The 14,549-nt window shown below is 48.1% G+C and overlaps 1 protein-coding gene across 1 annotated transcript; it reads left to right on the top strand.

The window, feature by feature from the left end:
* The first annotated feature begins 11,531 nt into the window (after window positions 1–11,531).
* MYOG (myogenin) lies at window positions 11,532–14,318 on the top strand. The gene is made up of 3 exons (XM_043962721.1): window positions 11,532–12,079; window positions 13,030–13,111; window positions 13,626–14,318. The coding sequence occupies exons 1-3, from the start codon at window positions 11,609–11,611 to the stop codon at window positions 13,745–13,747; spliced, it is 675 nt and encodes a 224-aa protein (XP_043818656.1). The 5' UTR covers window positions 11,532–11,608; the 3' UTR covers window positions 13,748–14,318.
* Window positions 14,319–14,549: the final 231 nt, after the last annotated feature.

Raw genomic sequence — 14,549 nt, 5'->3', positions numbered from 1 at the left:
CTAGCTGTGTAACCCTGGGTAAGTCACTTAACCCTCAATGCCCCCGCCAAAAAAAAAAAAAAGAGCAGGAAGAAGGACTTGACTTACTCCCCTGGGACCCCATTCTTGATTGAAGCCCTGACTTATGCCAAGGTGGGGCCCTAGAGTGTGAGCCATCCTTGCACACTTAAGGACTGGGGCTCACACAGGGAGTACAGGTGTGGGACCCAATAACCATCCTATGGGACCCCATTCTCCAGATGCCCTTGGCCCCTCCAATAAGAATAAGGAGTGTTCCTTCATGTTTCATAGTTCACAAAGCAAGCCGCTTCCCCTACCCAGTGTATCTCACTGGGTGCTCACAACCACCCTGTGAGGCAAGTGGAGGAGATAACACTCATACCCAATTTACAGATAAGGAAACTGAGTCTCAGAGCTGTCAAGTGACTTGTCTAAAGTCACACAGTTTAGTGGCAAAAGAATTAGAAAGCAAGTCTCCTGATGCCTGGGTCCAGTACTCTCTCCGCTATTCTGTAGGCCCAGGCTGCCAGCCACGTGGTGGTGACCTAGGAGCTAGGAGACACAACTGGTCTCAGCCCTGGGTGAGGAAAGATTGGGGAGGGGCCCAGGGCACATTCCAGGGAGGGGGGATGGTTGTAGAGAGTGAGGAGGGGGCAGTCCAGGAGGGCTTAAAGGGGGGAGGGAGGCAAAGGCATCTTCACCCAGGCAGCAGCTGCTCCTAAATATGTTACAACTTGTCAAAGGGGCAGAAATAGAAGCTGGGTCTAGGGAGGGGGGTGGAAAGGGGCTAAGGGGTTTTCCCCCCAAGGGAGGGAGGTGGAGGAGACAGCTAAGGGACCGGGAAAAGAGCAGGAGAGAAATAGACAAGGGCTAGGGGGTGGTGCAGGTGGGTGGGGAGATTTCATAGGGTTTAAAAGTGGAAGCGAAAGAAAGAGATAGACTGTTCCAATTTCCTCCTTTTACCAGCGATGATTCTGAGGCCCTGAAAGGAAAAGTGACTTGTCTAAGGTCACAAAGCTAAGAAGTATCAGGGACAGAATTCAGAACCACCTCTCTTGACTGCTAATCTGGTGTTCTTTCCATGACACTACACTGCCTCTCAATTTGTCACAGGGGTGTCTTATGTGTCGGGAGGTGAGGAGGCCGGCAGGCCAGGAACCTTATGAGTGCCAACTTGATACCAAAAAGATGAAGGGGACCGAGGCTCTTGAAATGGTGGTGAGGAGGAAAGTCAAGGGTTCTAGACTATGGGATCTCTAAAATCCCTTCTAGATCCAGGAGGAGACAGTGACCCACGGGCCAGTGAGGAACACAAAATAGCTCACCTCATTGTTCATAGCTCACAGATATAGAGCAGGAAGAGACCTCAGAGGTCATAAACGAACCCCCTCATTTGATAGATACAGAAACGGAGGCTGAGAGAGATTAAGTGGCTTGTGCAATCATGCTGACAGTAACTGTTTGAGGAAGGATCTGAACTCGGGTTTTCTTCTGACCTACTTATTCATTATACCACAATGCTCATCCTACATTTGAGCCAGCCATTAGCCCTTTCCACCCAGGGTGGCCTCCTCACTAAGTTGTTTCCTCTCATTGTTGGTACAAAACTTAGCTCTATGGAGTGAGTGGGACAGTAAAGAATGTACTGTATTTGGAATTGGAGCTTCAAATGTCTGCTTACTCTCTGTGTGACCTTGGGGGAAATAGTTTAGCTTATTTGTGGCTCAGTTTCCTCATCTGTTAAAAACAAAATAGGGATAGGAAAAGATGAGCCCTAAGATTCTTTCCAGCTTGAAATGTGTGATTCTCCATCCTCACTCATGGTTTCAGGCTCCCAGGGCCTACAGCCATGAGCCACATTATACAGAAAGAAGCCTTTGCTGCTCCCTGCCCTCTGCCCTAAGAAGTGAGGTCTCTATTTCCTTTTCCGTAGACAGGTGCAGACTCCCCTGTGCTCCCCATCCCAGCCTCTCTAACCCCCCAAGACCCCAGCTCCCCATCCTTCTCTTGCCCCGTGAAGGTGAAAGAATCTTGGAGAATGAGCCTGGCTCTGGGTTTTGGATTCCAGGCACAGCCAGGATTTCCCAACAGTCATCTGATTCCTTGTCCTCAGTGGAAACAATGTGTGGCCTCCCTGACAGTCCCTTTGGGGGGGGCAGGGAAGGGATAGAAGCTCATCTCTGCCCTCCCTCACCAATCCTCTCCCCCTCTCTCTGCCTCTCTCTCTCTCTCTCCCCCCGCTTTTGACTCTCTCTTCTTCCCTCACTCACCTCTCTCCCCTGCTCCAATTCCTCCCCCACATGCGTAATGCCCTAGGTCTAGGTAAGTCTTGTCAGTCTCCCACATCCACAAAGCACCTTTCTTCACTCCCTGCCTGTCTGCCACCTCCAGGAAGCCAATCCCAATGATCCCCTCCCCACCACCCACACATACACTCAATGCATCTTACTCACTTCTCCAAGCAGAGGAAGAAGTCTGAACACAACAGCATCTGTTTCTCTCCCTCATCTACACTGAGGTCATCTGTGTTAGCTTTCATACTTTGTCAAAATCCTGAAGACAGACTGATAGTCTCCAAAGAGAAATTCTTCTAAATACCTAGTGTTCACCAAGCTGTTCGCTCTTCCATATTCAGTGCCACTTTACACGTCATTTTCATACCTCTACTTACTACTTAAATGCACAGAAACATGGCCAGCCCAACACTTACACCCACATCCTGACCTTTAACCCCCCAAACCTGCCAAACCACTATTGGCTCAAGTTGTACTAGACTAACTAGATGGGTTCCACCAGAAGCTGCCATATCTGCAACCCCGCTAATCTCCTAATAAGAAAAGCAACAGTAATCATAATAAATGGCAGCTAAGTGATGCAGCGGCTAGAACACCAGGCCTGGAATCCGAAAGATCTGAGTTCAAATCCAACCTCAGACACTTACTAGCTATTTGATCCTGGGCAAGTCACTTCACCCTGTTTGCCTCAGTTTCCTCATCCGTCAAATGAGCTGGAGAAGGAAATGGCAAACCGTTCCAGTATTTTTGCCAAGAAAACCCCAAATGGGGTCACAAAGAGTTGGACATGACTGAGAAGCAACAAATCATAATAAATAATAATTTGCACCAAAGATGCTTTTGATGGACTTAGATGAGCCTCCATCCTAATGCTTTTACTTAATCACAAACAACAATAATGTTATTCAAAAAAAGCCTACAGAACACAAAAATAAGAGAATGGTAAGAGTTTGGTGACCTGCCCTCAGGGCAATTTCCATCTGGATGCCACAAAATATAGGGTGAAGACATCACCAGCAATAAACTCATACCCTAATACTTTTATTCTTTTTTTATATGTGTGTGTAATTTATTTATACTTTTATTAAAGTGTTAGCACAGTTCCTGGCACATAGTAAGCACCACATAAATGTTAGCTTTTATTTTTATTATGCAACCACAAAAAGCAATTTTGACCATCTAGGTAATAGTCTGTAGAATGTTAAATATAAGAGAATAATAGCAGGATAGTGACTTGTCCCAAGACTGTTTCTATCTGAATTCTATCACATAAGATGAGAACTAGAATATGTTAGTAGAGAATATTCCACTTTCCAAGCTTTACAACTTTTACAAACTAAACTACTTTTGATGTTTTCAAGGTAGATTCCTTGCAACCCTGTGGGGACAGGATCTCCACCTTAAGGCCCTTTCTTTAACCTCTTCAGTCCCCCATCCAGAATCCAACTCTACCCGCATTCTGGGACAGGGAATGCACATTTGTCCAATTCAACCAGGCACTTTCCCCAGCTAGATCAGCCCACCTGGGCCCAAGTAGGGCTGAAAGATACTGGCCTTCAGAAAGCTAGGGCTGAGAGTCCTTTGTGGTGGAAGAGGGAGAAGAAGAGAGGGGAGGAGGAGAACGAGGAGGAGGAGAAGCAGGTGGAGGGGATTTCTGGGAATTGTGAAATTTAGCATCTACCATGCAAATGAGGCCTAACACAACATGCAAATAGCATCAAGTTAAAGCTAAGGAAAGGGAATTAACAGAAACGCTACTGGGGGAGGAGGGGAAGAAGCGAGGGGTCAGGAGTGGGTGTTTGGTGGGGGGAGGGCGGCCACGGGCAACAGGGGCCCTTCCAGCCAAATCAGCAGGGGTAGGGATTATGGCTGGACTCCCTGCTGTCAGGTTAGAGCTGATGGATCCTGGCTGGTGGTGGAGGAGGACAAAGACAGCACTGTACTTGGCATCAACGTGTTCCCATCCATCAGAGGGCAACACGAGGGGTGGTGGGGCAGGATATGGAAGAATCACGAGTCCTGGGGGAGAGTGAGTCCCAGCTTCAGGCACCAAATCGAGAGTTTTTTCCTATATTCTGGGCTCTTTTAGCAGGGAGAAGCTACAACAGGGTCCCTGGGAAATGGGAGAAATCTAACTTTGCCTAAGCATCAGGTCGCACAGGACCCCTCAATGTTGTATACACAAGGACAATCACATATAGAACCATGGCATACATATGCCCACACATGCATACACACAGGCATATACACACAAATATACACACTTCTATCAGAATGCAGGGTCCTCGAGAGTGGGGATGGCTCTCTCCCTGTATGTGTATCCCCAGGGCCTGGTAGTGAATGCTTACAGAAGTGTAAGGAGGCACTTAAATGTTTGTTGATTGACTGGCTGACAAATACATACATTCATTATCTAAGGGACCTCCACTTCCCTCCACTTACAGCCAGCTGGGTCATTAGCAGAGTAAATATGACCCCTGATCTTCCTATTAATAGGGTGCTGAGTTGGTGACAAAAGATAAAGGACTTTGCCCAGAACAAAGAGAAAAACCAAATGAAGAAGGCATGGCATTATGGGAGAACTTATGGGACGGACACCATCCTGGGGAAGTTCCCAGCCTAATAGGGATAGACAGAATTCAAATCACTGAGCTTTTATTAAGTATCTACTATGTACCAAACACTGTGTTAGGCACTGGGGATATGAAGGCAAAAGCTAAACTTTACCTTCCCTCAAAAAACTGATATTCTCCTCTGCTCTTGGGACTGTGTCTCAAGCACCCCATTTAGTTGAAGAATTTACCATCAAAATGAGGTCAAATGGGCTCAGAGGGTCTGTGCTTTTCTCTGACAACAGTTCAAGCAACATTTATTAAGCATCTGCTGTATGAAGATCAACATGCCAGGCAGTAGGTAGGGAAGTTTGGATAAGAAATTATCCTTGTCCTCCCAGAGCTTACAGTCCAGTAGGGAAGTGTCTCTCTCTCTCTCTCTCTCTCTCTCTCTCTCTCTCTCTCTCTCTCTCTGTCTCACACACATGTATGTACATATATAAAAATATATACATATATATACACATAAATACACAGACATACAGATAGGCAGGCAGACAGACAGAACACCAGTAGAGTCATAGAACAAAATGCTCTGAGTTCTCCAGAGGGAAAAACTTCACAAAGCCGTAACTAGGGTGAAGCAATCAGTACTTAGTCCCACAGTGCCTGACATCTGTGTATATGAAACGGAGGGTACAACTTTCTCTCGGTCGTCTTCTTGGTCCCATAATCCTTCTAGGCCCCCATGCTGCAGCCCCTGCCTCTGCACCGAGACCACCTCTATCCCCTTGCTCAGTCCACCACCGCCTGAAAGTCCCAGTAGCCAGACCCCAGCCCTGCAGGTGTGGTCTTACATCCCAGTGTCGGGGGCATTAACCACTGCCACATCCCATCCCAATCTGTGCTGTCTTCCCTCACCCACATCTTCCAGGAAGCTGGGGAAACTGGGACCACAGGTCAGCCTCTCTAGGGGATAGGACACCCAGTAGTGCAACTGGATCTAACTGGAACATGGATCCTAAGGTGGGATCCTCAGACCTTCCTGTACCCACATGTGGGCTCCTCCCTGACTCTGCCCTACACTGAACCCTCTTCCTGGAGACCTCCCCAGCAGCAGCCAAGGAGGAGTCCTGTGTTCTCTATTCTTCCCCACCAGAGCCTTGCAACCTGAGAAACTCTCTCCCCAAAGCTCTCCCTCCTTCCCCAAGCTTGTCCCAGACACCCAAACTGCTAGCTATGGCCTTGAAAGGATATTATGCTATTCTTTTGGGGAGGGGGACACTGAGGGTTAAGTGACTTGCCCAGGGTCACACAGATAGTAAGTGTCAAGTGTCTGGGGTCGGGTTTGAACTCAGGTTCTCCTGATTCCAGGGCCAGTGCTCAATCCACTGCGCCACCTAGCTGCCCCTTATGATGCTATTCTACTGACTGGCTGGGGTGGGGGGTAGTAATCACAGAAGATTTCTTAGAGGAAGTAGTATTTGAAGTTTGTGAACATTTTATTCCAATCACATTCAAAATCATCAGAAAATCTCTTCTTAACCAATATTCCATGGTCCATTCACCTACTCATACTCTCCTGCTGGTCCTTGTTTTTCCTCACTTCCTAGTACACCTATTCTCTAATGAAGCCATATACCTTTTCACCTTTTCCTTAGAGGGGATGTTGTGATGCTTCTCTGTGTCTCCTTGGAGGGATGAGGGAATTAGTTGTGTGGGCATGCCTTGAGAGACAGGGTGGTATAATGGAAGGTGTACTGGGCTTGGAGTGATAAAGCATTCCAGAGGGCAAGCAAGGAGTCCTGCTTCTGTGACCCTGAACAAGTCACTGAGTTTGTCTAAACTCAATCTCAATCTTGAAGAAGAAGAAGAAGAAGAAGAAGAAGAAGAAGAAGAAGAAGAAGAAGAACTGATACAAGGAAATTAAGAGCTCTGAAGAACTTTGGAATCAATTGTGAGACATGAGAGACACTGGCACAGACCACCCAGCATGGTATGCCCACGTCCAAGATGGCACTGTGCTCTATAAACAAAGCAAAATTGCAGTAGCTCAAAAGACATGTGAGATATACAAATTTAAGGACATCTCCATTCCAAATGTTCATATAGACTACTTGTGCCCGGCTTATGGTAGAGCCTCCTGAGCTCATATTGGTCTGATCAGCCACAGTTGGACACACCATACATTGACCACGACATAGTGATGTCATTCTGATCCTCAATGAGAATAAAGGACAACAGCCAACCAAGAGGCAAGTGCTGGATGAACAGAACAGAGGGTAGTGAAGTTGAGGGGAACATGGTGCTCCTAAGGCCAGTGGTACAAACATTTCTAACTTGATCTCCTTAGTTATGCAATTATTCCAAGAAGGATCTATAGAGAAGCATCATTAAGCACATATTTAGACCTAGAAGGGACCTCAGAGGTTTTCTAGTTATACAATTTCAGAGTTGAAGAACCTCACTAGCCATTGGGTACAGTCCAATCAGAGAAAAGATCCCCACCTCTGACATCCAGACAAGTTGTCAAGTAGCCTTTGTTTGAAGAGCCCACCATCTTTGGCCAACCTCGCCCACTTTGGGGCAACTCTAATGGTTGTAATCCTGACAGCAAGCCTTCCTCCTGACTTCCTCCCCTTGCTCCTCACTCTGCCCTCTGGGGCCAAGTGAAACAAATCTATCTTACACAGGAGAGCTTTTCAAGTACTTGAAGAAAGCCCTCATGTCCTCCTGACACTTCTCCAGGCAAACATTCCCAATGTCTCCAAGTGACCCTCAGGTGACACAGACTCAAGGCCCTTCACTAGCCTGGTTACCCTTCTCCGGATGCTCTTGAGCCTAGTTAAGCCCTTCTGCTACTGTGGTGTCTAGAACTGAATACTCCAGGTAGGGTCTGACCAAGGGGACTGTCATTTCCTGCCATTATTGACAATGGAATTGTCATTACCGCCTCCTTACTGGGAGGTAGGCCTCTCCGAATACAGCCCAAGCTCACATTAACCTTTTTGGCTGCCATATTGTTGACTCATGGTTCAACCCCTTTATATCACAGATGAAGAAACTGAGGCCCAGAGAGGTTGTTACTTGTCTGAGGTCACACAGTGAATAAGTCACAGAGCTATGACTTGAACTCTGACACTCACCAGTGTCAGCCCAGCAAACCCTCAGCTTGCCTCAGATGGTGCCCAAGAGCCTTAGATGCATACTCACAACCCTTTCTCATCATGTAGAACAGTTATGCACACCAGAGGCAGATGCTGTTGTATGATACCCCCATTTCCAAATGAGTAACAGAGGCAGAACAGAATCTGGTTATCTTCCATTCATTCCACAAACCTTTGAGTAGAGGCCTAGACAGAAGGCTCACTTTATCCCAGAGCTTCTAAACACCCCTGAGGCTAATTCCTACCTATTGATTTTTGTTCTTTGCCCTTAGCCTTTGATGAAAAGAGAATGTCCAACATAGGGGAAAAAACAACAACACCTAAAATGAATGGCTTCCCCAGAAGAAGAGGCAAGACAGAAGGAGCAGTGTGCTGTAATGAAAAGAGAGAAGAAGGAGGGAGCACACCTACTATGCGCCAGGCACTATGTGAAGCACTTTATAAATCCTATCTCATTTGATCCTAACAACAACTCTGGGAGCTAGGTGCTTTAATTATCACTCCATTTTACAGATGAGGAAACTGAGGCAGGTATACATGAAATGATTTGCCCAGGGTCACACAACGCTAGCCAAGACTTCAATAATAGAAAGGAAAAAACCCCTAAAGGACATCAGAGCTCGGATCAATGTACTGACCAGTGTTGACCCCATAGAACAGATTATGAAACATACCTTGCAGTAGGTAAGTAATAAGTGCTCATTGATTGACTGATTGATTGATTGATTGATATGTCTCTCATCTAAGTAGAGAAGTGATAGGCCACAGGTACCGAGACATCTGCCATTGGATAAGATCAGTGTTTGTTTAACTGCATTTTTTTTCTTACAAAAGTGGATTTTATTGGGAGATGGTACTGGGAAATGATACTGATTAGTCTTAGATATCAACAATTTTTTTTAAATAAATTTTTAAAAATAAATTTAGGCTGGGGCAGCTAGGTGGCACAGTGGATAAAGTACCAGCCCTGGATTCAGAAGGACCTGAGTTCAAATCCGGCCTCAGACACTTGACACTTACTAGCTGTGTGACCCTGGGCAAGTCACTTAACCCTCATTGCCCCACCCAAAAATAAATAAATAAATTTAGGCCTGGCATCAGGAGAATCAGGTTTTAATTCTAGCTCCTATACTGACTATGGGAAAGCCATATTAACTCACCAAACCTCAGTTTCTTCATCTATAAAATGAGGAAAATTATGCTTGTTTTCCCTGTCTCTCAGGGTTTTGTGAAGAAAGTGTTTTATAAATCTTAAAATACTATTTAAGTAGGAGGTTTGGGACGTGTGTGTGTGTGTGTGTGTGTGTGTGTGTGTGTGTGTGTGTGTGTATCTTAGTGGAATATATCAAGGGGAGTTGTGAGAGTAGCCTGAGATGTGAAGGCTAGTTGTTGCCCAGCCAGTGGAGGGCCAGGGTGGAGAGAGAGATTCCTCTAGTTTTTGAATGTATCATTCATTCACTCACTCATTCATTCATTCATTCATTCAATAACCACTTATTAAGTACCTTCTACTCTATGTGCAAGGCAATAGGACTGGGAGAACTAAAGATACTTAAGGCATGGTCTGCCTTCACAGTGCTTACAATCCATCAAGGGTGCCAGAATCAACCATAAGCATTGATTAAGTGCCTACTATGTTCCAGGAACTGTGCTAGGCACAAGACAGTCCTGTGCTTGGGAAGCTTATGTACTAGAGTCACAGAATGATAGAACCATAGAACTGAGAAATCACTTTGCAGGCTCATCCAGCTCTCTACCTAGTACAGGGATGCCCTCCATGACACCCCTGATGGGAAGTCAGTCATTTCTTCCTGGGTATTGGTTGCTCTCGTTGTTCTGTTAGAAAGGTTTTCCTTACATGGGGCCAAAATTCTGCCTCCTTGAAATTTTCATTAAAAGGACAGCTAGGTGGTGCAATGAATAGAGCACCAGCCCTGGAGTCAGGAGGACCTGAGTTCAAATCCAGCCTCAGACACTTGACACTTTCTAGCTGTGTGACCCTGGGCAAGTCACTTAACCCCAATTGCCTCAACAAAAAAGAAAAAGAAAATAAAAGAAACGTCCATTGATTGATACTGGTTCAGCCCCCTGGAGCTGTGTGTAAAGATACAATATTTCTTCCACATGGTAAGTGATGCAAGATTATTAACAACACAAAGCAGAATGCGCTAAGTGCCCATGGAGCAAAGACAATACGTGATAAGGGATGTGGCTTAGATGCATTTTAAGGTTGCTTCCAGCTCTTGATCCTATAACATCCCTGATCTGTTCTGGGAGTTCAGAGGTGCTGACTGAGAAAGTCAATGATGGCTTTGAGAAGGTAAGATTTAAGGGACCTTGCTTTCTGTTATCTCCAAACTGCCAATCACCACCCTCACACTGCAGCCAGAACTGTTCCTAGTGCCCCCTTGAAGGGCAGGGGGAGGATCCCCCTGATCAAGAAGGGAAACAGGGCAGCTTCAGGCTAGCTGGAGAGTGGGGCAGAATAAGTGGGGACAATCAGACCCCAGCGCCTCCTGACACTTGTGACAATGGGCTGAGACTCTGTGTTCAAGTATCAGTTGCAGCCCAAACAGGTCGGGCCCCTGAGTAAGGAGCTTCCTTCTCCCATTTCTGCCCCCCACCCCACCCCCGTGCCTTAAAGTACACCCCCAGACAAGAGACAGGGGAGGATGTCCGAGACATTCTGGGGAAGAAAAGTGGGAGCTATTTCCATGACTAGTCTGTCCACATACAGACAGCTAGCTTCCACGTCCCTCTGAGAACCTATCGAAACTATGGGGTTCACATTCCAACAAAAGGGTTAGACATAAGGAAGAACTTTCTAGCAATGAAGCCTTGTGAGTCATGTCATAAAACTAAAGAGCTGAGGGAGACGTTAGGGATTATCTTGTTCGACTCTATATTTCGAATGAGTAAACTGAGGCTCAGACCGAGCAGGTGACTTGCTCAAGGTCATGCAGAGAAGCATAGACAAGTTAGAGAATCTCCTTTCCTAGGCTGGAGTCTTTACCACCAGGACGGAGTCTCATGAGATTGGGATGTTTACATGAGCTTCCGTTGGAAAACAGAGGTGTGGGTGGGATGACCTCTCAAGGTCCCTTCCAAGCAGAGCCCACCCCCTCTCCTCTCTGTCTTGCCGCCTCAGGGACCCAGGGGGGCCAGGCTGCCCGGCTAGGCATAATTGAAAGGAGCAGATGAGGAAAGAATGCTGTGCAGCCTCCCCCCGCCTCCCCTGGCCCACAGGGGCTTCAGAGAAACGAAAACTAATCAAATTACACCCAGCGGCCTCCCTCCCCGTGCACAGGAGCCACTGGACCTGCTTGGGGCAGGCTGGCCTGGAGTAGGGGACAGGGGGGGCCAAAAGCAGGGAGGGGTTGAGAGGGAAGGGGGAATCACATCTAATCCACTGTAAATGTCTTGATGTGCAGCAACAGCTTAGAGGGAGGCTCAGGTTTCCAAGGGGTCGGCTATATTTATCTCTGATTCCATGCCAGCGGGAAGGGTTTAAATGGCACCCGGCAGTTGGCGTGAGGGGTTTGAGGGTTTGCAGGAGCCCGGGGGCTGGTGGCAAGAGCAAACATCTCCCTACCCCATGGAGCTCTACGAGACTTCCCCCTACTTCTACCCCGAGCCCCGCTTCTATGAGACTGAAAACTACCTGCCTGTCCGGCTCCCGGGCTTCGAGCCCCCCAGCTACGAGCGAGCTGACCTTGGCCTGGGCCCCGACAGCCGGGTGCCACTGGAGGAGAAGGGCTCTGGGGCCACAGAACACTGCCCGGGCCAGTGCTTGCCCTGGGCCTGTAAGGTGTGCAAGCGCAAAACGGTGTCTGTGGACCGACGGCGGGCAGCGACCCTGAGGGAGAAGCGCAGACTCAGGAAGGTCAATGAGGCCTTTGAGGCCCTCAAGAGGAGCACCCTGCTCAACCCCAACCAGCGGCTGCCCAAGGTGGAGATCCTGCGCAGCGCCATCCAATATATCGAGCGCCTCCAGACACTGCTCAGCTCCCTCAACCAGGAGGAGCGCGACCTGGCCTGCTACCGCACTGCGGGGCCCCAGCCTGGGGTAAGTGGCAGCCCCTGGCTCCCGTTCAAGGGCCTCTGTGGCATGAGGGTGGACTTGAGTTCCAAAAACAGGGGTGGGGCAGTTTGCAATGGGAGGGAAGGTAGTCAGGTAGCAAGGACAGGAAGATGCTTGAGGGGAGCCACTGAGGTTCTGCATGCATTCCCCACTCAGTTCCCATCCTTAATCTGAGTGGGTGTTTCAAGAGGCCCCCATGAGGCAGATCTGGGGTTGAGTGAAGGGGGAATTGGACAGAATGACATTAGGTCTAAGTGGGTGAGCCCCAGATCAGGGTTAAAGGCAATAAGGCATTCTAGATTGGTGCGAGGAAAGACCTTGGCAGAGAGAGACTGAAAGGATGGCTGGGAGTGAGAACTTGAGTTTGCCTGGTGGAGATGGAGCCAGGCATATTGGTTTGAGCATTTAACAAGGGATTGTGGTGTCAGTGGTCTGGGAAAAGCTCATGGGGCCCCAGACTGCTCTGCCCCAGTCCAGAGAGTAAGAAGGACCCGGAAGTTACTGCTGAGCAGAGGGAAAACACCCCCAGGTTCCCAGGGAAGGGCTCTCCCTCCCCATGCTGACTATCACCACCACCCTGGCACCAAAGCCGTAAGGATGGAGGGATGAGAACCACGGGAAGGGTGCTGACTAAAGACGCCTACAGTGAGCATTCCATCCTGGGTTCCCAGACAAGCAGAGGCCGTCTTTGCAGAGAGTGCAGACTGAGGATAGGAAGAGTCCAAACTAGTCATTGCGACCTGTAGAGCGTTAACTGGGCTTGGGTCCTCTGAGCATTTTCCCTGACACACGGGATTCTCTAGCCTGAGCCACGGACAATGGGATTCTAGTTCTGGTTCTTCCGGGATAGTAAAAAGGGAGAAAGAAACCTTGGGGAATTGGAGTGTTTTCTATCCTTGGGGTCCCCTCACCTTGCCCCCGACCTCATCTAACAGGTGCCCAGTGAATGCAGCTCCCACAGTGCCTCCTGCAGTCCTGAGTGGGGTACTACACTGGAGTTCAGCAGCAACCCTGGGGGTAAGTTCTGAATTACCCAGCCTTGTCCTAAAGCCCCTCTTCTCTGGGAGAAGACAGATACCGCTTTCTGCTTGCACACCTTACAGTCCCAGTTTCCATCACACTTTTTGTATCTCAACCTGATTTGCTCTGTTCCTTGGACTCTGGTCATCCCTACCCCCAAGCAAACACTAAGGCTGGTCAGAAGAAAGATTCATGTCCTTTCTCCCCCTTTCCACCCCCCCTCCTTATTGCCCCACTAGTCTTTGGACCTTTCCCAAGGCAAAAGTGTACTTGCCTCAGGGATCTCTGGGGACTGCTAAATCAAGCCTGTTTACAAATCCACACACATTCACATTAACACATGGACATTGCACATTTAGGGCAAGGACTACTGGGGTCTAGTTACACTTCTTATCTCAAATATTCCATCTTGTTCCATGACTCTGATATGGTTATTCCCCTTTTCTGGGCTCCAAGTCTCACTCTGCCCCCAACCTCCAGCTAATACTGTACATTCTCCTCCCCACCCCAGACCATCTGCTCCCAGATGACGCCTCAGATGCCCACAACCTGCACTCCCTCACTTCCATTGTGGACAGCATCACAGTGGAAGATGTTTCTGCAGCCTTCCCAGATGAAGCCATACCGAACTGAGGCGGCCTATGAAGTGGGGGGAAGCTCTCCAAGGAGGCCAGGGCCACAGATACCACTGCCTCCAAAGTAGGGATTTCACGGCCTCAGATGTTCCAATGCCAGGAGGCCACCCACTGGAGCTACCAAATCTCACAGACTTTCTCATATCTCTAAGAGGTTGAGTCACAGACCTTAGAGGGAAGCATCTTCTCCATTCGGCTGGGTTTTTCAGCTCCCTTCTCTCCAGGGAGAGAAATCAGGGAATTTGGGGTGCCCTCTCCTGCATGTCAACCAGGGCTGGAAGAACACCAGCTCAGTAGCTGCCCCTTTCCAAAATGCCTCACTGTCTTACCACCCCCCCCTCCCAAAAAAAAAAAAAATTTGAGTGATAGGGATAGGAGCCTGGGCTATGTGGTCCGTGTGCTCTATCTCTCCTAGAATCCAGGGGCTGGGCTGGGCCCACCCTAGTTAAAGGAAATGCTCTATCCAGGCATGCCTGGGGGCCAAGCTATTATTGGGATACTCCCAGTGCTGATTTGTTTTGCTTTGTTTTGTTTTTGTAAAGTGGATATTTGACCAGTGTCTCCTTGCACGAAAGTCAGGGGCTCCTGGGAATGGGGTTGGGGGAGGCTGGGGGGAGGTGGAAATGGTGGTAGGGATCTTGAGGGTTGTTGGGTTTTGTTTTTGTTTTTGTACTAAGCTTTGTGTGGTTTTGCCATTGTTTTGTATTTTTTTTTTGCTAACTTATTTAGATTTCCTTTTTTTAAAAAATAAAAATGAATAAAAATCTAGCTATTTGAAGAACACAACCGTGGAGGAAGGA

Source organism: Dromiciops gliroides, chromosome 4, assembly GCF_019393635.1.
Source record: "Dromiciops gliroides isolate mDroGli1 chromosome 4, mDroGli1.pri, whole genome shotgun sequence".
Taxonomy (NCBI): Eukaryota; Metazoa; Chordata; class Mammalia; order Microbiotheria; family Microbiotheriidae; genus Dromiciops; species Dromiciops gliroides.
The sequence above is the reverse complement of the archived record's forward strand: the minus strand, read 5'-3'. Positions and strand labels throughout refer to the sequence as shown.